This window comes from Chenopodium album, chromosome 10 (genome assembly GCF_948465745.1).
Source record: "Chenopodium album chromosome 10, dcCheAlbu1.1, whole genome shotgun sequence".
Classification (NCBI taxonomy): domain Eukaryota; kingdom Viridiplantae; phylum Streptophyta; class Magnoliopsida; order Caryophyllales; family Amaranthaceae; genus Chenopodium; species Chenopodium album.
Window position 1 is genome coordinate 28,153,579 of NC_137843.1, and position 25,847 is coordinate 28,179,425.

Consider the following 25,847-nt stretch of genomic DNA (forward strand, 5'->3'; position numbering starts at 1 on the left):
TGGAGCTATAAGGTTCTTGCCAATAAGAGTAGGTGGGTTGGTTGTTGTTCTAACCCGCAACCGGCCCTCTTGAACGGGGCGCTTAGGATATTTGACATAGGGGAGAAAGTCTTCCCTCTCAACTTAGTGTTGATAGGACATTTGCGCCACATAGCTTTGGTATTCATTTTCTTGTAAGATTCTTTGGTTGGTTAGATTGAGATGGTTGAAAGCCGACTCTAGGTCGAAAGAGAAAGAAGAAGAGGAGGAGCCGCCCATAAATCTAGGAACGGTGAAAATGCTATGGCGGCGAGGATGGGATGGTTAGTCAAGATCGGGAACACCCGTGGGGAGTGGCTTTATTGGCACTTTCCAAGTGTTCCCCACGGTGTTCATCACCGCGGCATTGGGTAGTGCAGACACCAAATTGTGTCTCCCCCAAAACCAAGCCTAGTGATGAGTACCTTTCACGTCATTTGATTATTGAACGAAGTGAAATGTGAAAGAGTCTCGTGATACCTCTGTTTTTAATAAAAATATTTCCTTTTGTTTTCGAAAATCTTTCTTTTCGTACCTTATTGATGAAAATGTCCAATCCAATTTAATTTGGTCCATGATATGGGTCCAATAATAATTTAGTTGGATGGGGCTCGAAAAGAGCTTTCCAACGATATATTATAAGCCTGATTCCGATGAATAATGAGGAAGTTATGGCCTAAATATTAAATTGGATATTAAATGAGTTTTATGGGTGACCTAATGATCAAGTGGAGGGTCCATTTAAATATCATTCCTAAAGTCATTAGGAATTACTTTAATTTTCTAGAATAATCTAGAAGGTTATTTTAAGTATAAAGAGATTAGGATTAATAATTATATTTTTTAAAACAAGTGTTTTAAGAAGGATTTAATCTGATTTTGAAAGATAAAGTACGGGCTCTAATATCAAATTATATTCAATAATGGATTCTGTACGACTAAAAATTATCCAGCATCATCATCGTGCGCGATGGAGCCATCACGTCGCGATGGACCTGTCGCGCTGCGACAGCTTTGCGACAGAACCAATTTTATTCCGATTCGAATTCTAACTCTTTTCTAATCATTTTCGGATGTTTTTCTCTATAAATAGGGTCGTATTTCCCCGTTTTTTCAATCATCAACAATCGATCATCTATTCTCTTTCTCAAAGCTAGAAGCTTATTCTTTCTTTCTCCTTTTTTCTAAACTTAGCCTTTTCAAACACCATTCGTCCATCACGAGACTTAGACACACATAGCCAAACTCAGTGTTTCCTTCGCCCTAGACGTGAAAGGTTGATAATTTCTGAGGGTTTGGTCCCAAATCCCTATTTTAATTATTTAAATTAATTGTTTAATTTAATATTTTCCTTGAAGTTACTAACGTGTGTATTGTTTTGATAGAAAGAGATATGAGACAACAAAGTAAGTAATTTCATTGCTATATATCTTTAGAAAACATGCTTAGATTATTTTAATTCCTAGTATCATGTTAGGATGTCTTTATGATGCCTAGTATCATGTTTAGGGTATTAACTAATGTTTCTAATATCATGTATGTTTCTAGTATCATGTTTAGGGTGCTTACTATTTTCTTCTATCATGTTAGTATCATATTAGGAATAAAGCTTTGATCTTTATTGCTTAGCGACATGGTAGGATTTGTTATTAATCTTGTTAGTATCGTGCCTAGGATCTTGCTAATATTATGCTTTATTGAGATTATTATGATGATGATGATTTGTTGTTATATATTATTATTTTGCTTGATATTGTTGTTATTGCTTGATCACGCCCTCTCTTGCAGATTTAAAGGGAATTTGTACTAGAAATCACGCGTAATAAGATAATTAATAATTTTATTTAGGCTAATATGATTTTAATTCAAGTGATCGCCAATAATAGATTTGTTTGCGCATTAATAATCAACCAACATAGATTAAACAGGTTTAGGGTTAATATATTGATTGTATGTTGGTCAGAAAGCGCACATGAATATGAGAAGAACAAAGTAGTATAGAGACCTATTTAGGGTAGGTTCAATCTCTTTTAGGTTGGATTTGTACCTTTATCCCCGAATATCCAGTCATGGTCCTAGACCACTATGGAGTTAGCGATCTCATGGATCATGAAGGGGTGTAACCTTCACCCTGTGAATGGTTTACAAGTTCCTAAAACTTATTGGCGACTCTTTTGCTCTAGCTTCCTTCCCTTTGGGCGCCACCATACTTAAGTGTATGATCACAGTGGGCCTCAAGTGTGGGATGCTTGAAATAATTCCCTACAGGTAGCATGCAACGGTGCTTACCCTTGACCGATCAAGAGTATTTTGTCACACAACCACGGACTTCCACAAGCATGTGCATTGAAGAAAGTTCGGGAATGTCAAGGACGTTGGAGCCGTTAACCGGGGTCAATGTTTTCAACCTAATTGGTCAACCCCAATGCTTTGGCAATTATCGTGATCATCCCTCCATAGTTTATGTCTCCTCTCAACTTCGTACTCCTCTTAATCTCTTCGCACCTTTGGATAGACAAATATCCCATATTTACATTCCCCTCGAAGTCCCCTTCAAATCGGGAAGCTATAAAGAGGCATCTTATCTCCTCTTTGGTTAGCTTCTCGAGATCTTGTTCGAGAAGCAAGCATACCCCATAATTCTCATGAATATATGAAATACAGGGTGGACGATGTGGCTAGCATGGCTAGACCGGGTGGTGAAATTGGGATATTCCGCAATAGTTTTCCACAAATTTTGCTCTTTGTAGCTAAAAAGGTATAAACTATCGGGATGGTCGATTTGATTAAAGACGGGCCACTCAGAGATTTCATTGAGTTGAGTTAAGGTTAGGGTCTTTTCTTGGTTAAAAAGCCTAAACTTAATCTCACACTCGAGAGGCTCTCCCTCACTGTTTATCTGGTGCATGGCTAGGGTCGAAAGAAATTCGAGTGTGATGGATTCGCAGGTCATTTCGCTCTTTTGAGGAAGTTTAACCATCCGAAATTATCGGCCACACGCCAAACAGACGTAGGGAAAAGTAGGTCGTTTTCTACCCTTTCCTAGAGCCAAAAAAAATTTATAAACACTCGACCAACCTAATACGAGTATATGGTAAGTCAAGGGTCGAACCCAAAGGAATGAGTAGGTGCAAGCTAAATCCTAGGTCAAGCCACTTCGAAGATTGTGGGAAGATGCGGTTGGTAACTAAGGTATTGAGAAAACTAGATAAATCGAGAAATTCAATATACTAAACACTAGGGATATATGTTCCACATGCAAGCTCAATGATTATGCTAATTGAAGGATCACTCAATCAATTCAAACGTTGCAAAGGACAAATAATAGTTGCAATCAAAGGAAGTCAAGAGCTATCTCCTATAAGCTAAGCTAGGGTTCACTACGAATGGCTAACTAGGAAAATCACAATCAAATTCAATCAATTAAAGCAATTCTCAAATCAAGGGTTCATGTCATTGAAATTTGCAATGCAATCTAGATTAATCTTATAGGTTGATCACTCCTAGTATAATTAATCACATGCACAACCATGTCAACCAATTTAATTGCAACAATTCAATCAATCAAGGATCATCAGCTAGAAAAAAATCATCAATCTAGCATGCTTCCCCTTCTCCCTAGCAACTAATATACTCACTAATCATGGTGAAAATGAGGAACAAAACCAATTCAATAAAAATCATATTCATTTCAAGTTTAATCAAGAAGGAATTCAATCTCTCAACAAATTCTAAAGCAAAGAAAGAAATTCAAACAAACATTCAAAAATTAAAGGAAATTGCAATAAAAGTAAATTCAAAGGAAAGAAATCTCACAAACTTTCATTGATGAGAAGAAGAAATCCAAGATCAAGTTGAAATCCAAGATCAAATTCAAGTACAATCAAGTAATCTTAAGCTTCTCTATCTACGTTCTCTCTCTACTAATTTTGGAAAAATATATGTCAAGTACAAATTAAGTCGTCCCCCCAAAAAGGAAAAGTTTAAGGGTATAAATAGAAGAAACGAGCGAAGGGGGCGGGGCGCATGGTGCGCGCGCACCACCAGGCCGCGCGCGCGCACAGGGTGGTTTGCGCGCACGCACCCCTTGTGTCGCGCGCGCGCACCCCTGCTCGGTGCTCGTGGCCTTGCCTCCTTTGCTTGCTTAATCAATCTCCGCGCTCCCGAGCATCCCTATCATTGGTGAATTCGAGGAGATGCTCGTGAGAAGGGCAGCTCCTTTATCTTCCAAGCATTTGAATGCCTCAAGCCAAAGCATAACTTCCAAAGCTTTCGAGCTCGCGGAGCTAGCTTGAATTGCGTTTTTGGAATCCCGAACTTTGCTCCATCAACTTTCTTGAATGCGCTCGAGCTTTCTCCTTGGTGATCATACCTCGGGAAACTTCTACAAAAAAAATCAAGGAAACAAAGAATCGAGAGAAATAATCGAGAAATGAACAAAATGACAAGAAAACCATTAAAAGCATGCATTTCTCTAAACTTACTCACAAACACGCAAAGCAAGCATTATTATGTAAAAACACGGCAAAAAGGACTAAAAATGAGAATAAAACTATAAAGAAAACCTAGCCTAAGAGTGCCATAAATGACACTCATCAAATTCCCCCAAGCTAAACCTTTGCTCGTCCTCGAGCAAAACAAAATCAAGCTTAAAGGAAAATGATGACATTAATTAGGCAAGCAAGAAAAAAAAAAGACTAGAGAATAAGAGAATATACACTAACTCACTTTCGTAGGAATCACGATCAATTTTAGCAACAATTGACAAGCCATTTAAACCTCTAGATCGCCCTAGAGGACGAGTAATGCTCTCATAAGGGTTTCCTAAGAGGTTAACCCATAACTCTTTATTAAAAGGAGGTAAAACATAAAAGGGGAAAAGAGAAAATTTAAACCTTGAATAGAAAAGGAGAGCTTATACAATGAACTTTTGCACATGATCAAAACATGAGAGGATATGAAACTTTCTAAAACAACAATGGTAAGCACGTTCTAAGATATCGAGGGTTGATTGAAACATAGGACATGCTAAGTATAGAAAACTACCAAAACGCAATTGACCTTCATCTAAAAACAAATTTAGCACATTTTCCCAATTGGCTTCAAATCTTCTTTTAGCAAGCGTCTCAATAGTTCCTCGAAGGAACCGGAAAAACAATAGATTTGAGGTTTTCTCGACATCTTGACTTTGCATCCCTTCTCCTTAGGCTTTAACTAATAATTCTCTCCCTCGGTATATGACTCAACCACTAGATCAAAAGGGCTTTCCTAAAGGTTATAACGTAAAGGCAAAAGGTTGAGGGTAGGCTTAAAATTTAGAATTTGGTGGTACACCTAAGTTGTGAAGAAAAGATTGGCCAAATCTCAACACCAAAACAAAGAAATCACCAAACAAAAACAAACTAACACCCCCAAGCTTATTCAAAGCTATAACCACAATCATATATACAAAAAGCGTAGACCCTTCCCCCCAAACTTGAACAAAGCATTGTCCTCAATGCTTAAAATAGGGAGAAACATTTACATCAAAATGTTTTTGAACTTTTTCATTTTTACTTTTTTTTTTTCAATTTTTGCCAAAGCTTTTTGAATTTTCTTTGCTTTTTCTCATTTTCTCATTTTTTCAATTTTTCATTATTCACTTTATTCATCGTCCTTGCCTCTTTTAACTATGGACGGTTTTTGCTTTCATTTATTCACTTGTCATTATTCACAAGATATACAAAACACAAGCTTGCTCACAAATAAGAACCAATATCCAAACTCATATACCACAATCTCCAAGAACATGAGCATTTGCTTCACAAAAACCAAAAATGGAACAAAAAGAAACAAAAGGCCCAAAGTTCTAAAGATGTGGCTTGAAAAGAAGGGAGAAAGGCTCAAAAGGACTACCTTAGCATACTCTATCCTAGAATCAACCAAAGATACTCTCAAACCGTGCAAACCATTGTTTTTAGGAAGAATAATAGCCAATGTGCAAGCTCAAGTAGTACTAAGTCCAAAGCAAAAGCAAAATTTTAAGAAAGAAAAGCAATGCCTCAAAAACATTTTATTCATATTTACAAAATCCTTTTTGGTTTTTAATTTTTTAATTTTTACTCTTCTTTTCTTTTTTTTTTTTTTTTTGTTTAATTGTTTTTTTTTTTTTTTTTGTGTGTGTGTTGTAAAGGAAATTATAAAATCAAAATGTATGAAAGCAAAGTGTAAAAAGGAAAGTAGAAGAAAATAGAAAAGGGAAACAGAAAGAAAAAGAAAAAGAAAAACATAAGAAAATAGAAAAGGAGGAAAAAGAAATAAAATAAGAAATAGAAAAGCAAAGGAGAAGTAGAAATGCAACAAGGAAGTCATGCTAACACACAAAAGTCCCAATCGACAAACAAGTGAACATTCGGCTACAACGCCAATGTTCCCAAACACACTAAGGTGTTAGAAAGCAAACATCCTCGAACCGTTCAACTTCTCCTAATCTAAACCTAAACTAAGCATCCAAGAGAAAAGAATAAAAAGAAGATCAGAAGGATCTCACCAGGCGTCGAAGCTATGCTACATTAAACAAAGAGAGAAAGCACCTTAATGAAGCATCAATATCCAAAGCATAAGCGACGAAGCAGGGTGAGAGAGAATATAGACTATATACAAAGAAGATTGTTAGTAACTTCAATACAAAAGAAAAGAAGAATATAAAAGATAAAATGTATGTAAATAAAGAAAAAGTAATATATGATAGTATCAGGAATAGGGTCAGCAATGAAATCAGGAAGCAGAATCATCAGACAGAAGCAGAGTCAGGAAACAAGATATCGAACAACCATCATAAGGAATCATAATCACAGAAAAGCAGAGATACACAGTAGACAACGATTAGCAGAACAAACAACAATACCAAGAACTGGACAGAGAAGTCAGCAGAAATACATCATCATCATCACTAGAGAAGCAAGAGATACACAGAGATCAATACCAGAAGCAAAAGAGACCAAGAGTGAACTACAATACCGAGGAGGAAAACAATGAAACACACAAACAACATAAATCACCCCCAAGCTCATAATGAACTACCCCCCAAACTCCAAACCTAATAACACATAGGCAAAAGAGAACATCATATAAAGCACATAAGAAAGGGGGGTAGCCACAATAGACTCACTCCGCACTATGGGAAGGGGTAGAATGAGAACTCCCCTCACCGGTCTCTAAGACATGAACCGAGCTAGCCATCTCACTCACCTCAATAGGAGCTTTCCCCTTTAACCTCCCTTCCCGCTTGGCACGGTCTATCTCAAAGAAATGAGACCAATCATCTAAAACCGGCTCTCCCGATAATCCCCACCTACCAAAAGTCTCGGGGTTTGGGAAAGGCATAGGGTTCGCGAGATCATATGTATAATCGCATCCACCGGGCCGCTTGTAGTCGTAAGTGGCCGGGGTGGTGCCCATGATAGCACTAGGAGGGATATGAGGACCCTTCTAATAGGGGAAAAAGGTCTAGGACCCACGATAGGGTCAAAGGGTTCCCATTGAGGGATAGGTCCTTGTTGAACCAGGATGTATGGGTAGTTCAAGTAAGGTTCAATCTCCCCCCTCCTCACATGGTATTGAAACAATTGATTAGCATGAAAATCATAGCCAAGAGAAGAATCACGCCCCAAAGGCATGGAAAACAAGACATTAGTGATGGAATCTAACTTGGCATGAATAGTAGATAAATCAAATGTAAAAGAAAAAGTAGAAGGAGGGATAGGAGTACCTCCCCGTTCAACCGGGGGTAAAGCTTGAAAATCCGTCAAGAGAGCATCATTGGAGGCGGTTCTTGTATGATTTAACTTCTTGCGAAGAGAGGGGTCGATGTTGCATCTTGGAGGTCTCCAAGTCAAAGAATCCGTCTTTGACTTACGGTTGTAGCCTCCTTACTCGGAATCAAGAACCAATCCTTCACTCGAGACACCTTCCATATGAAAACATTATGCTTCTTGGTACGATCAAGGAACTTTTGGTTCACAAGGGTATAGACATTGAGGAAATGAGAAGGCGTTTTCTCCCTAAGATCAACTATCGGAGGGAGCTCGCATAGCAAATCTTTATATGAATCATTTAGGCAAAGAGCGAGGATAAAGATCATTCCTCCAATTTGGATGCTCCCCGAAAGCAAAACACCCACTAGTAGAAAAAATGCTATTTGTAACTAACAAAAACGGGCTTTTTGTAACCAACATTAGGGGTTACAACTACTGGGGTTACAAATAGTCCAATCATTTGTAACAGACATTGTTGGTTACAAATACGTACCTATTTGTAACGGACTTATCAATTGTTAGTTACAAATGCTTGTTTTCGAAAATTAAAAAAAAAATACCTAGCAAAAATGCTAGGTTAAGAATTCCTAGTTAAACCTGAACCAAAATCCGAAAATACCCTGCCCATGACCCAAACCCACCCACACTACCCCTACCAGGACACTGTCCTACATCACCAGGCCCCAACCCCGTGACCCACACCACCACCCACTACAACTCGTACCCCTTCTCCTCCTCCCATGACCGCCACAAAAACCACCAATAAACACCAAACGCCACCATCAAACACACATAAACAACAAACCATCATACAAATAACAAAACATTAAAATTATACACAAATATTAAGAAATTAATACACAATTATCTGAAAAATTGAACAAAAAATTCAATAATTAACCGAAATTATACATAAAAAATCCAAAAATTCAAAAAGAATAAACAATTATACAATTATCTATAAATTATATATTGAAATTGTAATTTCATAAAAAAATAATAATTACAATTAGAAATTTAAACTAAAAAAACCTAGATCTAATGTCTAATCTAAATGAAAATAAGATAGATCTAAAAATCAAAAACCTTGGGTTGACAACAGAGGCTTGCGTTGTAGGTTGATGCTAGGTTGTTAAGCACCGTGTGCACGGTTGTTCGTTGACGGTGGATATATGTTCATGGGTTGACAGTACGTGAAGCTTGGTTGTTGATGAAACAATACATGGGTGGTGCACGGTTTGTGCTTGATGATTCTCATGGATGCTCGTGGACGAATGAATTGCTAAGAGATCGGTTGAGGGAAAGAGGAAAGAGAAAGGAGGATAGAGAAATTCAAGAGGAAAGAGGGATGAAGGAAGAGTGAAAGAGGGGAGGAGGATAGAGAGAATCGAGAGGAGAGAGAAAGATGAGAAGGGAGGAGGAGAGAGAATAGAGATCAGAAAGAAAAGGGGGTGGCGGCTAAAGTCATGTTTAGAGTTAGGGAAAAAATAATGGGCTTTGGACGGTTATAAAAAAATATCATTTCTATTTGTAACCGACTATATATTGTCTGTTACAAATAGGATGTATTTGTAACCAACATTATGTTGTCCGTTACAAATAATATATATTTGTAACCAACATTATGTTGTCCGTTACAAATAGGATGTATTTGTAACCAGCATTAGCTAATGTTGGTTACAAATATAGTACTTGTAACTAATAAAAAATTATTGGTTACAAATAGGGCGTTACAAATAGCATTTTTTCTACTAGTGACCATCTCGGATATCCAAAAATCGGTTGATTAAATGTTGACTGAAATCAACAAGCTCGATCTCATGCGGCTCTTGGTCGGAAATCCATAGCCAACAAAGCTCCTCACGGGAGATAGCTCCCAAAGAGTCCTTAGAGCATAGGGCATAAGTGAGAATACGATTAAAGTATCTTATAGCCGGATGAACGATCGATGCAGATTTAGAAGTTTGAGGCTCATATTTCCGCTCATCAGAGATACGCCGCCACCACCTGAGTTCATCATATTCATGGTCGCTAGTCATTTTTCCATTGGCCGGATAGACAAGATGGTCTTCATCAACGGCCCAAGGAAACCGAAAGTATGAACAAAGTTATGACTTCGACAACCGATGATCATTATTGAAAAGTTGAAAGGTCAAAGTTCTCGAAGAGTCACCACTTGACTCTCAGACCACTTCAAGGGATGATAGAAACTCATACGTCACCCTAGCATAGGTAGGGGCGCTCAAATCCAAGAACTCTAAGAGACCGAGGTTCTTGGCTAGGTAGCGAACGTCATCATCTATTCCAAGTAGCTTGGTTGTTGTTTGATCGTAGAATCTTGTTGACTTGAGCTTCCGCTTGGATAGTTGCTTGAACCTATCTCAATGTAATTCCTTAGAGAATTCAATGCCGTATGTCTCTACCACCTTAGAGGGAGGTGGAACAACGTGCCTTGCTTTGCTTGAACTTGTTCTAGCACGCTTCTTATGACGGATGGGAACCATCTACAAAGCAAAGCAATTCATGAGCAATTCATTTACAATTATCATTGTTCAAGAATATTCAAAAGAAATTGCTCTAAATTCAAGCACAAACATTATTCAATCAAAAATGAAACAAGAAATAGTCACACATGAACAATGCCATGAATATTGAGACATAAGCTTGAAGCAACTAGTCATGAAGTAAAGGCAAAATTGGACACAAGAGACCAAATCATGAATCATTATGAGCAAATTAATCCCAAAACATTGAATAATCAAAGAAATGAAACTATCATATAGAATACCCATGAGAGAGAAAATGACCAACAATGGTGAATCAAGGATTCAAGCAAGGTATACAAATTTATCATGAAAAAGCTTTAATTTAACCTCCAATAACATCATTCAACACAAATTACAAGTTAAAAGAACCAACAATGGAGTTCTACCATGAAAGCACAAACAAGAGTTTCAAGCTTCAAAAATGAGGAAGAAGATGACTAGAAAGTGAGAAATTATACCTCAATGAAGCTTTGAATTACTTGCAAATTTCACAAATGATGAATATAGAACAATTCGAACACCCAAAGTTAAGATTCAAGCACCCAAACAAACTCAAAAATTCGAATTTTAGCTCCAAATTTTCGAAAATAAAATCGAAAATTTCAGTTTTTTTTTTTTTTAATTTTTGAAAGATTTGAAATGAGGTTAATGTATGTTTGTGATGAATTGAAATTAAAAAGGATGAATGTGCTTGAATATTCAAAGAGATTAAAAGGGTTTATGAGCAATGAAAGAGTAGAGGAATGAAGGGGAAATCGGGGTAAGAGAAAGGAGTGAATAAGGGGGTGAACAAGGGAGAAAGGGACACGAAATAGGGGGGCTTTTGTGCCGTGGCTGGTGCGTGCGCACAGCTGGGTTGGTGCGTGCACACCAGCTACGGCAGGGGGTAGGGCATGCTGCGTGCTTGGGGCTGAAACACTAGCCAAAAACGCTGCCTACCTGGTGCGTTTTTAGCTCCAAATTTTCGAAAATCAAAATCGAAAATTTCAGTTTTTTTTTTAAAAAAAATTTAAAAGATTTGAAATGAGGTTAATGTATGTTTGTGATGAATTGAAATTAAAAAGGATGAATGTGCTTGAATATTCAAAGAGATTGAAAGGGTTTATGAGCAATGAAAGAGTAGAGGAATGAAGGGGAAATCGGGGTAAGATAAAGGAGTGAATAAGGGGGTGAACAAGGGAGAAGAGGACACGAAATAGGGGGGCTTTTGTGTCGTGGCTGGTGCGTGCGCACAACTGGGTTGGTGTGTGCACACCAGCTACGGCAGGGGGAAGGGCATGCTGCGTGCTTAGGGCTGAAACACGAGCCAAAAACGCTGCCTACCTGGTGCGTGCGCGCAGCCAGGTGGTGCGTGCGCACCAGGTAGGGGCTTGGGGGGGGGCTGACTTTTCTTGAGACACACCAAAAGAAGCTAAAAATCTGACCCTCTTGGTGCGCGCGCGCGCAGGGATGGTGGTGCGTGCGCACCAAGGGGGTACGGGGGGGGTTCAAAAACCGTCAAATTTCAACAACATGAGCTTAGATTTCTGACCCCTTTGGTGCGAGCGCGCAGCCTATGATGCGTGCGCACCAAGCAAGAAAATTTCGGCCATGAACATACTCTCGTGTTTGCACTAACGAGTTAGTTGAAAACTCTCTCGAAAAAGAGTAGAAAATCAATAAAAATGCAAACACGAGATCATAAAACCCCAACAAACTTTGTCACCTAAGCTTAACCAAACCTCGTGAAACCTTGAATTAACACCGAAATTGCTGGAAATTTTCATCGATCCAATCTCATGGTACCTAAAATCAAGAAAACAAAGAAGAATAAGATAAGTTCTCAAAAATAAAAGATATAGAAAAATGAAAAATCAAAAGAAAAGGGTTAGAAAACCAGGTTGCTTCCCGAGAAGCGCTTGTTTAACGTCATAGCTCAACGTTCTCCACCTATTAAGGTGGTTGTCGGAGAAGCAATATGTGAATAAGGCCAAAAGAAGCACCATCAAAATACTTCTTGAGTCGATGGCCATTGACCTTAAATGGAGACGAAGAATCCATCATTGAAACCTCTACAACACCACTAAGAAAGACATTCTTAACCAATTAAGGACCGCTCCATCTTGACATGAGCTTTCCTGGAAACAACTTCATTTCCTAATTGTAGAGAAGAACTTTATCACCAACACAAAACTCTTTCTTCTCAATAAGCTTATCATGAGTTTCCTTGGAACGAGCTTTGTAAATACTAGCACAATCATAAGCATCAAATTGAAGCTCCTCTAGCTCATGAAGATCTAACCACCTTTTCTCCCCCGCACTTGCCAAATCAAAGTTTATCTTCTTGATTGCCCACAAAGCACGGTGTTCGAGCTCAACCGGGAGATGGCATGATTTTCCATAGACTAGGCGGTATGGAGTGGTACCTATAGGTGTCTTGAAAGCCGTTCCATAAGCCCAAAGAGCATCATCCAACTTGTCCGACCAATCCTTCCTATTTCTTGCAACCGTCTTTTCAAGGATTAACTTGATTTGAAGATTGGAAACCTCGACTTGGCCACTTGTTTGAGGATGATATGAAAGGCCAAATCGTTGATGAACTCCATGCTTTCGCAACATCTTTTGAAAGGCATTGTGAATAAAATGAGAACCATTATCGCTTATCACCGCCTTTAGAACACTAAACCTTAGAAAAATGACCCTCTTGAACAACTTCATTACCACCTTGTGGTCATTAGTTGGGGAAGCAATGGCCTCAACCCATTTAGACACGTAATCCACCGCAACAAGAATATATTGATTTCCAAAAGATGAGGGAAACGGTCCCATGAAATCAATTCCCTAAACATCAAATACCTCCAATTCAAGAATCGGTTGTTGAGGCATCTCATTTTGCTAGGAGATATTCCCAACTCGTTGACAACGGTCGCATGTCTTAACAAAACCCCATGAATCCTTCAAGAGATACGGCCACCATAAACCGCTTTGAAGAATCTTGGTAGCGGTTTTAGAAACACCCATATGACCACCACTCGGATCCGAGTGGCACATCTTCAAAACACTAGGCACCTCTTCATTTGGAACACAACGCCTAAGTAAGCCATCGACTCCTCGCTTGTACAATATGGGATCATCCCACACATAGTGTCTTGCCTCTCTCTTGAGCTTCTTTCGTTGATTCTTAGAAAAGGAAGGTGGAAACTCCCCACATGCAAGAAAGTTCACTAAGTCGGTGAACCAAGGGAGCTCCTTTGTCTCAATAGCATATAAGAAGTCATCAAGCATCCTATCCTCAATTGGAGAACCATCATCATGAATTTGAGAATCTTCAAGACGAGATAGATGATCCGTCATAACATTTTCCGCTCGTCTCTTATCCCTAATCTCAATATCAAAAGTTTGAAGTTCAAGCACCCACTGGATCAACCTAGGCTTTGATTCTTTCTTGGGAAAAAGGTACTTGAGAGCCGCATCATCTGTGAAGACAATGGTCTTGGAACCTAACAAATAACAACAGAATTTTTCAAAAGCATGAACAATAGCCAAAAACTCCTTTTCCGTTGTGGTGTAGTCCCCGGCAACGGCACCATTTTTTACGTAGGGAAAAGTAGGTCGTTTTCTACCCTTTCCTAGAGCCAAAGAAAATTTATACACACTCTACCAACCTAATACGAGTATATGGTAAATCAAGGGTCGAACCCAAAGGAATGAGCAGGTGCAAGCTATAGCCTAGGTCAAGCTACTTCGAAGATTGTGGGAAGATGCGGTTGGTAACTAAGGTATCGAGAAAACTAGATAAATCGAGAAATTCAATACACTAAACACTAGGGATATAGGTTCCACATGCAAGCTCAATGATTATACTAATTGATGGATCACTCAATCAATTCAAACGTTGCAAAGGACAAACAATAGTTGCAATCAAAGGAATTCAAGAGCTATCTCCTATAAGCCAAGCTAGGGTTCACTATGAATGGATAACTAGGAAAATCACAATCAAATTCAATCAATTCAAGCAATTCTCAAATCAAGGGTTCATGTCATTGAAATTTGCAATGCAATCTAGATTAATCCTATAAGTTGATCACTCCTAGTCTAATTAATCACATGCACAACCATGTCAACCAATTTAATTGCAACAATTCAATCAATCAAGGATCATCAACTAGCAAAAATCATCAATCTAGCATGCTTCCCCTTCTCCCTAGCAACTAATCTACTCACTAATCATGGTGAAAATGAGGAACAAAACAAATTCAATCAAAATCATATTCATTTCAAGTTTAATCAAGAAGGAATTCAATCTCTCAACAAATTCTAAAGCAAAGAAAGAAATTCAAATCAAACATTCAAAAATTAAAGGAAATTGCAATAAAAGTAAATTCAAAGGCAAGAAATCTCACAAACTTTCATTGATGAGAAGAAGAAATCCAAGATCAAGTTGAAATCTAAGATCAAATTCAAGTACAATCAAGTAATCTTAAGCTTCTCTCTCTACTAATTCTGGAAAAATATATGTCAAGTACAAATTAAGTCGTCCCCCCAAAAAGGAAAAGTTTAAGGGTATAAATAGAAGAAACGAGCGAAGGGGGTGGGGCGCCTGGTGCGCGCGCACAGGTGGGTCTGCGTGCACGCATCCCCTGTGCCGCGCGCGCGCACCCCTGCTAGGTGCTCGTGGCCTTGCCTTCTTTGCTTGCTTGATCAATCTCCGCACTCCCGAGCATCCCTATCATTGGTGCACTCGAGGCGATGCTCGTGAGAAGGGCAGCTCCTTTATCTTCCAAGCATTTGAATGCCTCAAGCCAAAGCATAACTTCCAAAGCTTTCGAGCTCGCGGAGCTAGCTTGAATTGCGTTTTCGGAATCCCGAACTTTGCTCCATCAACTTTCTTGAATGCGCTCGAGCTTTCTCCTTGGTGGTCATACCTCGGGAAACTCCTACAAAAAAAATCAAGGAAACAAAGAATCGAGAGAAATAGTCGAGAAATGAACAAAATGACAAGAAAACCATTAAAAGCATGCATTTCTCTAAAGTTACTCACAAACACGCAAAGCAAGCATTATTATGTAAAAACACGGCAAAAAGGACTAAAAATGAGAATAAAACTATAAAGAAAACCTAGCCTAAGAGTGCCATAAATGACACTCATCACAAACACTTTCATATACGCCTAAGAGTTAACAATCATGCTGGTCATAAAATCTCGTGGGGAGGATTTTTCCCTATGGGAGCTCGGTATAGTACTTTTTGAATTTCTCGGGTATTCTAGTGTATGGAGGGCCATTATTTTGGTTTTGTTCTTGATTTTGGCTTTCAGTGGTTTTGTTTTCGTTGATTTGGATTCCGAAAGTCTTTCTTTTCTTTCCACCCCCACCTCCAAACAATTTAAGAACCATTGTGGCAAAAAGCGGAAAAAGGGTAAAGAGGTTCAATCAAAATACCTCACCACAAACACCAAAATTCACCACACAACAACCTCCTTAACTTTAAACCTCCGATTAAAACCAAGTACCTGTTTAAACAATTCCAAATATATAATCCAACACAATCCACAAAGATTTCCAACACAAAATTCACAATGATTAACAATTCCAACCAACACAATAATTTCAATCCACAAATGTTACAATTCTCAATCACCTAACCTAGCAAATCACACTTAATTTACCATAATCATCAACCAAATGTAAGGGGTATTGCTAGGCCTTCCTTGATTGAGAAATTCCGTCTTATTCATGAAAAACATCATCCAGCTATTTTTGTCTTAATCGAAACAAGGCACAACTTAGCAACTACTACACAGCTTGTTTCTGAGTTACCTGGCAACTACACTTTCCACTTTAGTCAGCCTGATGAGGGTATATGTGGTGGGATAGTGATCTTGTGGCAAGGTGATAGTGTGTATTTTGAGGAGCTAAGGATACACTCCACTTTCATCAAGGCTGATATGTTTTTCAAGGTAGGCTTCCTAATTTAAATAATTATTTTTTATAGATTAATTTTTTGCAACACAAATTATACTATTTTTAAATCCTTTAATAATCACCTTTATCCTTTGTAGGGTCACCCTGAATCTCATCGGAAGCTATTTGAAGTATGAGAAACTTGAATTTGGGCCTGGTTCATCGATTTGAAGGAGTTTGTGTCTTTTTATCTTGTGTTGTTGAATTAAGGGTGGATGTGTCAAAATTCAGTGTACTATTTTAATGTTGTTTTAAGTGTCGCAATTTCATTTTTAATTTTTAGTTTTAAGTCAAAGTGTATGAAGTGAAACCGCACCTGTTGTGATAATTATTATATTAATGCAATGTGTACTTTTGATTTGGTTTCTTAGTAAACTTTAATGACTACATTCTCAATAATGGCATCGAAAAAAATTATTTCTGTTAGCTTAATGAGAAATTGGTTATAATTGATGACAAATTTAGTGCTGAAGTTTATAATTGATGAAAAAAATTACTGCTTTAATGAGAAAGTGGTTAAGTTTAAATTAACTTAATGAAACATTTAGCGCTTAAAATGGCAAATATAGTGTTTATAATGGATGACAATAATTCACAATTACTAATGAAATCGAACATTTAAACTACTATTAACATTGAGAATAAAACATTGAACATTAATATTAATTAACAACCAGTTGTACTAGTCTAATTATGGTCAGGTACATAAGCCTAACTTGTTAGCTTCCATTAGCGGGTTTATTAAAACATAAAACCAACAAAACACAAATTTTATGTTAATACTACCACTAGCATTTTTTACTCAATACAACAGACCTAGTAGCAATCCAAATAGAAAAACTTGTGTCGCAAAAAGTAATTTCATGAGTTTGGTTTTCCACTTCTCCTGATCATAGAATACTGCAATTTGACGCAGCACCTCCACCATTTCCTTATGCATCTCCTTTTTCATGTTTAAAACACTTGTGTGGACTTCGTCTGATTTGATTATAATGTCAGCAAGCTTTGACTCCAAAAGGGCAAAGGTTTCTTGTCCTTCATCCGGGATAGGACTCGCCTTCTGGTGAATGTCCCATTCGAAGACCCCACAAATTTTGTTGTCATCCTGAAACATAGTATCGGTCCATTACTCATCTACAATTAAACAAGATTACAAAGAATGCATCAACTAATACATTAAAGATTATAATTAGTAACCTGCCAATATGGACATCCAAAGAAATGCCTTCCCGCATTTGATCCCCTCCGTGAAGTAGATAGTTTGGCTGGGATACCATGGTGGCAAAGTATTTGTCTGCATGCCGACGTAGGTGTTTGTGAAGATCTGGATGTGGCGCTCATTGTCACACGTTACAAGTGAGTGTTTAAGTGAAGGATGTGCATAGTTTATACAAAAAAATAAGTCCGGCCCCACCATCGTAATTGTTTAGTAAGCCTAGCCCGTTGTGAGTGTGTTGCACACCTCTTTCAACAACAATTGTATTAAAAGGCATCACATCTTAATTTAACTTAAACGACCAGATTATATTGACCTTCTTTTTTTTTTCAAATATACATAATCTATTAATAAATTTTATAAGTTTTATTTTTTTCGATCTCATGAAGTGATAAGATTTTAAATGTATTTATCTGCCTGTAACGAGGGTGAGTAGTTTTACCATCAATAGGGGAAAAAAATGGCTAAGATTGCTTAAGTTATAAGTCGATATTGTGTCCCTTATGGCCTTATGACATTGTTGTGGGCCCATTAATCCAAAACCCAACTACAATTTGTCATTTTCTTACTTCTTTGTCACATAAGTCAAACTACTGTAAAACTATGTGTAACTTTGGTGGGCCTTAGGTATAAGATGTAATGAGGTTATTAATGGGTTGTTTTTTTTTTTTTGTATTTTCTTTTCCTTTTTTTGTATTTGAGTGTTGAATATTTGTGGTTTTCAATATAAAGGCACGAGTGTATTATTTTTTTGTTTTTTATATTTATTTTGTAGTTTATTTTTTATTTCACAAATTAAAGGCAGGAGGTAGCCCAGGTAATTGTGAATTTTTATATATATATATATATATATATAATTTTTTTTTAAGGAAAATTGTGATTAAATATGAAGGCAAGCGGGCTTTTATGTTTTATTTTGTATTTAATGTCTTTCGTCCATTTAAAAAAAGGTGTTTAACTTTTATGTTACCTAATTAGGTTTATTTATTTCTAAAAACAACCGTATCAAATATTTTATTTATAACCTAAAAAAACATACATGAGTTCACAAATAATTTTGAAGTCAACCTTTCTCCGAATAATTTGAGTTATTGACTAAGTAATGCTTATGACGTATGTTCACAACAACATCTAATTATGCATACAAGTATGAGACCATTTTCGTTTCCGCTCCGGATAAACTTAAATCAAAGTAGTTATCAAGTTCGTTTAAACCTAGAACATACTAATAAAACACCGAATCAAATACTCTAAAAGGGCATCTCTATGAGTGTAATTTTTTTTTGTTTTATATTTATTTTGTAGTTTATTTTTTACTTGACAAATTAAAGGCAGGAGGTTGTCCAGGTAATTGCGATTTTTTTGTTAATATTTTTTTTATTTATTGTTTTGAAGGAAAATTGTGATTAAATATGAAGGCAAGCGGTTTTTTATTTTTTATTTTGTATTTAATTTTTTTCCTTTTTTTAAAAAAAAGTGTTTAACTTTTATGTTACCTATTTAGGTTAATTACTTCCTAAATTAACCATATAAAAAAAATTTATTTATAACCTAAAAAACACATACATGAGTTCACATATAAATTTGAAGTCAACCTTTCTCCGAATAATATGAGTAATTGACTAAGTAATGTTTATAAAGTATGTTCACAAGAGAATCTAATCATGTATACAAGTATGGGACCATTTTTGTTTTCGCTCCGGATATACTTAAATCAAATTAGTTATCAAATTTGTTTAAAACATACTAACAAAAGACCAAAGCAAATACTCCAAAACTTATTAATGGATACTCTCTTTTGCATCCCCTCTCCCTATTCCTAAAACTCACATTCCTCTCCACCGATGAATGACTCAACCATTTAGGTTAAAAGGTCTTTCCCCAAGGTTGTAACGTTAAGGCAAAAGGGTGAAGGTAGGCTAAAATTTAAAATTTGGTGGTTTTCCTAATAGTGAAGCAAAGAACGGCCAATTCTTAGAATCACAATCAAGTAGTCACCAAACAAAAACAAACTAACACCCCCAAGCTTATTCAAAGCTATAAATCACAAACATATACACAAAAAGCGTGAGAACGCTTCCCCCCAAGCTTAAATGGAGCATTGTCCTCAATGCTCAAGAAGGGAGATAACTCACATCAAAATATTTTTTGAATTTTTCATTTTTCTCTTTTTTTTTCCTTTTATTTTTTAATAGTGCTTTGTCCTCGCCTCTTTTAACTTTGGACGGCTTTTTCGATTTTGCACTTATTTGTCCATGCCTTTTATAATGTAGGACGGCTTTTACTCATACTCATTTGCCATTATTCACAAGGAAGAAATCACACAATCTTGTTATCATTAGAACCAAACATTTCAACTTCTCCACCACAAACTCCATCAAATATGATCAATTGCTTCACAAAAACCAAGAAAAGAAAGAAAATGAAACAAAAGGCCAAATATCTAAAGATGTGGCTTGAAAAGAAGGTATAAGGCTCAAATGGTTGCAAGAAGGCAAATGTAAACCCAAAAATAAAGAAAGAAACAAACTATCCTAAAAATGAAAAATACCACCCCGAAAAAGGTGCCTTTATCCTCCCTAAATGGTTCGGTCTCGGATTCAAGATCTATGAGTCAAGTTTCAAGATTAGGTTTGCAAAAAGTCAAGGATCCATGCCGCTCATACAAGGAAGGTAGAAGGCTTGAAAAACATAGAACTCACATGGTTGTAGCAAAAACTCACTATTGGTGTCAAATCGACTATAGGAAGCAACTACCAAACGGGCCACAAACAAGTAGAATCCGGCTTCATGTTCCCACTAGTTCTAACCAACTACCTTAGCATGCTTTATCCTAGAATCAACCAAGCGTACTCTCAAACCGTGCACACCGTTACCATTTAGGAAGAAAAGCATTCAATTATACAAGTCCAAATGTTATTATGTCCAAAACAAGAACAAAACAAAACACATTGCAAATTTGCCTTGATAGAAACAAAAATCTTTTTGGAGTTTTTCAAAATAATAGAAACATGGAAAAGCATATACAAAGGTGCATAACACATAAGAATCAACATTCCACCAAACATGATAGAATACCCTCCCCAAGCTTGAATGAGACAATACACTCAAACATAAATCATATAATCCATGGGAGGGGAAAACAAGGAGATCAATCTATCAAACCAACATATGTCCAACAAGTCTCCAACCAATAGAGAAAGAGCAAGGAAAGATATTACCGGATTTGAGGTAGGTGTAAATACCCGCAAATGACCAAATTAATCCTTTCATAGCTGATTTCTCAAGAATTGAACCTTGTTTCCATATGCTCGCAAAGATAGGAGTCAACCTTCCTTGATTATTGATCCAAATCGAAGCACCAAAGTATATCAAGTCATGTACCTAGCAAAAGGCACAAAAAAATTTCCATGAGAGAAAAATCTATTCTAAAAAGAAAAGGAAAATCTAATCTAAAACACGGGTTACTTCCCGAGAAAGGCTTGCTTAAGGTCCAAGCTTGACCGCTCTAGTAAAATAATAGTTCAACGCACGCAAGAGCTTGTCAAATGCACTACTACACATTTCATATGATAGAAGGTAGGCAAATGACGGAAGAAAAACGTGCAACAAGATCATTGCACGCAAGTGAGAAGGGAGGTGCCAAAAGAAAGAAGAAGAAGGGTCAAAAGGAAAAACAAGAAAATAAGAAAAAGAAGGGGGAAAAGAAAAAGAAAAAGGCAAATCCTTCTCACTAGAATATTTTTGGGTGGCAACATCACCCTCTTCCTCAATTTGAGACAAACTAGCCACAAGAAAATCTTCATAGACAAAAGGGTCCCCAATAGGCTTACCAACAAAGGAAGGGAGAAAAATAGGGCAATAGGGGATGTGGTCAAACTTTTGAGAGAAAGGGGTATGAGAAATAGGTAAAGGGTTCGCGACTCCCTCAACACAAGGTCTCTCATCGCCAATGAGGGCATGAAAATCAATCATAGAATCCTCAAAAGAAGAACACTCATGATCACCATCTCCCTCAAACATCCAACTCCCAAGAGGAACCACATAATCTCCTCCACTACCTTCATGAACAATAGCTCCCTCAACTTCCTTAAAGCCTAGAGTCTCAAAACCATGCATGAATGGAGGTAAATATAACTCAAAATCATCTCTCTCCCATGAAGCTTTCTTAATCAACTTGCTTAAAAGGCTATGGCTATTCCTTATGCACTCAATAAACACATTTGACATAACCTCAAACGAGTCCAAATACTCATGGATAGAAGAGTCACATTCATACATTTGAGATTCATTACAATGGGTGGGAGGGTTGGGAATGTCAAATTCAACACTCTCTTCGTTCACAACTCCTCCACCATCACTCATATGCTCACCAATGGTATCCTCACACACTCTTGGTTGCTCAAAATCACCATCATCATCCTCAACACACACCTTGGATTTGTTATTTTCACACACAAGCATCAAAGATGACAATTGGCTTTCTAGCTCTTCATTTCTCCTTCTTCCTTCCTCAAAACGCTCCTCACTCTTTTTCATCATCTCCAATTGAATTCTCAAACAATTAAGAGTAGACTCCATTTTAGGCCCAAGATCATCACTAAGCTCAACATGCCTAATTCGAGTTTCCATGGTAGCAATAAGAGATTCAAAAGATGTAGGAGATTGAGGCTCAACAAAAGAAGAAGAAGTACAACCAAGATTGGAAGAATCAACATTGAAATCATGAGCATGTACATCACATTGGGGGGTGGGGGCAAAATCAAGCATATGAGATTTGTCATCAAGGGAACGAAGCACATCACAAGAAGGCATGGTAAATAATGAAGAATATTGAAACACACCATTAGCATCAACTTGAGCATGTACTTCTTCATCATGAACAAAAGGGGAAATAGAGTTGAAATTATGTGTTCTAGGTTCACTAATGGGATCATGTGACAAATCATGGGAAATCATGCTAACATAAGAAGAATCAAGACATTGCACATCGATATTAGGATCATGATTACCCCTATTATAAACATCCCTAGCAAACCAAACATAAAAATCCCAAGCATCATCAATTGACAATGCTCTAAATTCACCATTGTGCATGCATTCAACTTTATCCCTAGTTTGCTCATTCAAACCAAAATAACAAATCTCACAAGCCTCCCAAAGGCTACTACAATTACAATCAAGAAATCCCTCTAGTCTATTAAAATATTCACAAAAAGGCTCATTGTCAAATTGAGGAAATGAGAGACATGCCATTTTATACAAAACAAGCAAAAATCAAATAAAAGAAAAGTATACACAAAGACCTAGACTCAAGCAATCAAAAACACTCAAACATAGACACCGTTCCCCGGCAACGGCGCCATTTTGACGTGGGGAAAACTAGGTCGTTGGGCTAATTCTCCCTAAGCCAAACAAAATTTATAAACACTCAACAAACCTAAATACAAGTATAGAGGTAAGTCAAGGGTCGAACCCAAAGGAACGGTAATGTCTAAGTGCTTCCAATTATGTGCCTAAGCTAGGTCGAAGACAAAGGGTAAAAGAGGACACTAACAACTACTAAGACAAATAAATCAAACAAATAAAATGCTAGGGATTAGGATTCACTTATATTAGCAATGAACAAAGCAAATTGGTTTAGGAAGTTGACTAAGTCAAGCAATGTGAGGGAAGATCAATTATGCAACCAAAAGAGCATATCAAGCTATTCTCCTAGAGGTCTAACTAGCGTCAACTACGATAAACTCTAGCTAGGAAACATCACAAGACACCTCAATCGTGTAAATGCAAGCCACAAATCAATGGTCCGTATCAATGTGAACTTACAATGCAATCTAGTGTGAATAACAAGGGTGATCAAGCCTAAATCAAACACACACATGCACATAATCAATTAACCAATTTAATCACATCATCAACTCCATCAAAATCCCCAATCTACATTAATTCATTACATTATACAAGCTTCATCCTAATCCCTAACCAAACAACTACTCTAGCAACATCATCAATTCAACAATCAACTAAAGTGATCAACAATCAACAATCAAAGAATCTACAATTAAAGAAGAACAATTACTCTAGTCAAACATCAATCATCAAATCATCAAAATATAATCAAAATCTAACAATCTAAACATGAATACAAAACAATAAATGAGATAGAGTTTAGAAATGCTCATTGATAATAGAGTAGATCTCCAATACAATTGTCACCATTGGATCTTCAATCTCTCAATCACCATTGAAATCCTTCACTTTCTCTCTCTAAAATCTACTCCTAAAACTAACCCCTAAAATCTAGAGAGAGAAGCTCTCAACTAAGCTAAGAATATGATATAATTCTATTATGAAAACTTCTTACAAAAATTGGGTTCAAATAGGTATAAGAAGAGAGAGAAAATCGTCAAAATCCGATCGGAAAAGACCCACGTTGGTGCGGCCACACAACAGGGGATGTGCGCCCGCACAACCATGGTGTGCGGCCGCACATCCTTCGTGTGCGCTCGCACATTCTGCGCGTGCGGCCGCACGCAGCTGGGTTTCTTCGAATCTTCAACTCTTCAAGCTCAAGGGGTGCACACATGATTTATGATGGTGATGGAGGACAAGGTAGGCAGTAGCTAAGGCTTAATATTGAGGGCACACACTTCCTTTGAAGGGAGCACAAGAGAAGAGCCAAGACTTGGAACTTCCACTTCTTTGCATCTTGAGCTTCCCAAACTCCATGAACTTGATCCTAAAGCTTCTTCCACCATAATGGATCACCAAAATCACGACCCGAACCTCGTCCAATACCTACAACCACGAAAATAGAGCAAATAAAGAAGAAAAGACTAGAAAACCAACGAAAAGCACAAAAGCTACAAAATAAGAGAAGAAAGGTAAAACTAAGCAACAAAGCATAAAACTAAGCACTTATTAAGCATGAAAGCTATGAAAAGAGAATAGAAATCACCTAAATGCTCGTCAAATGTGTGCCATTTATGACACACATCATACTCTCATAGGGTACGTTGATTATATTTACTTCATTCTACACCAAATTAATTACTCACTTTCTTGAGCCACCATTCTAAATTAGGAATGGAGCTAAGGAATTATATATTCTAACAATGTCGTTACGTGCTTTCGTACATGGAAATCATCAAGAGGGTAAGATTTGTAGCTGCACTTTGCCATGTGTTGAATTAGTTCAGCACTTATATTGGAAAGTGGGTACAAAGCTTATTGATGAAGTCTTTTGGAACCAACCCACTTATAGTAGGAAAAGAACAAATTCAGAGTTTAAAAGGACTTGTAGGACCTATCATTCAGTAGAATAAATGATAAGCTTGAATTTTGGATTACCCGGTCCCACATTCCTTATTCAGTCAGGTAATCTTTGATGCAAGTAGATTGCGTTGAAAAAACTTGCCTTAAATTAATTGTACCCAACTACCAAATCATTTATTTTGAGTTTTCCATTTGTACTAGTTTTTGGTGCTAATTGTTACTGACAAACTCAATATGTAACCAAATTTAGAGTTACAAAACATAATATTAATTAAAAAATTTAGGGAAATTCTCAATGGTGCTCTTGAGGTTTTTCTTTTTCTCAATGGTAAACAGCAAAAAAACAAATTATCCTTGGTAATCATGAAATTATTACATAAATTTATTTATAACATTAATGATAGTTTTGTATTAAAAGTTAACTATGGTTAGGTTTATTTTAATTTTTTACAATTAAATAAGAGTTTAAAAAAAACAAACAACAAAAAAACAAAAGTCAGCCACCACCAATTGCCAACCTTCCTCCCTGCCATGGTGCCACCCTCGCCACCACTGACGCCACATCTGCCGACACCCAGGCCTTGACTCCACCCTCGCCGGCGCACTGGCCTTCCCAGCAGTCGTCCCTCCCCTAAACCACCGCCCCATCCCCCAAACCCCCTCTCTCTCATTGAAACCCCATTGAACCCCTTCCCCCAATTCATAACCCCAACCGCTCCAACCCGCCGCCTCCACCTACGCCCATACGGCCAGCCCCAATGCGGCTCCCTCGGCTTCGGTCGCGCTAGACCTCCAACGCTGGTCGGTCTAGACCTTGAATCCCATCAGTGCGGCCTCCTATCCCCGCAAAATACTCCAAAAACCATCTCCAACCCTCGAAAAAACCCCAATCGGAACCCTAGCCATGGCTGGGAAGGTCCGGTTAAGGTTTTTAAGGGATGGTGTGATGGTTTTAGGGGAATTCGTGGGGGAGGGAGGGGGGTTTCGGGAAGGGAGATACGATTGGGGAGGGGGTTTAGAACGGCGACGGCACCAAGGAAATTAAAAGGGG

The 25,847-nt window shown here is 37.5% G+C and overlaps 1 protein-coding gene across 1 annotated transcript in view; it reads left to right on the forward strand.

Annotated features, from left to right (window-relative positions):
- LOC145565118 (uncharacterized) overlaps positions 1–16,439 on the forward strand; it is a 35,412-nt gene extending 18,973 nt beyond the window's left edge. Inside the window, exons 4-5 of the mRNA XM_081625213.1 lie at positions 16,118–16,298; positions 16,401–16,439. Of these exons, the coding sequence (XP_081481339.1) occupies positions 16,118–16,298; positions 16,401–16,439 (220 nt within the window). The remainder of the gene's footprint in view (positions 1–16,117; positions 16,299–16,400) is intronic.
- The last annotated feature ends 9,408 nt before the right edge of the window (positions 16,440–25,847 follow it).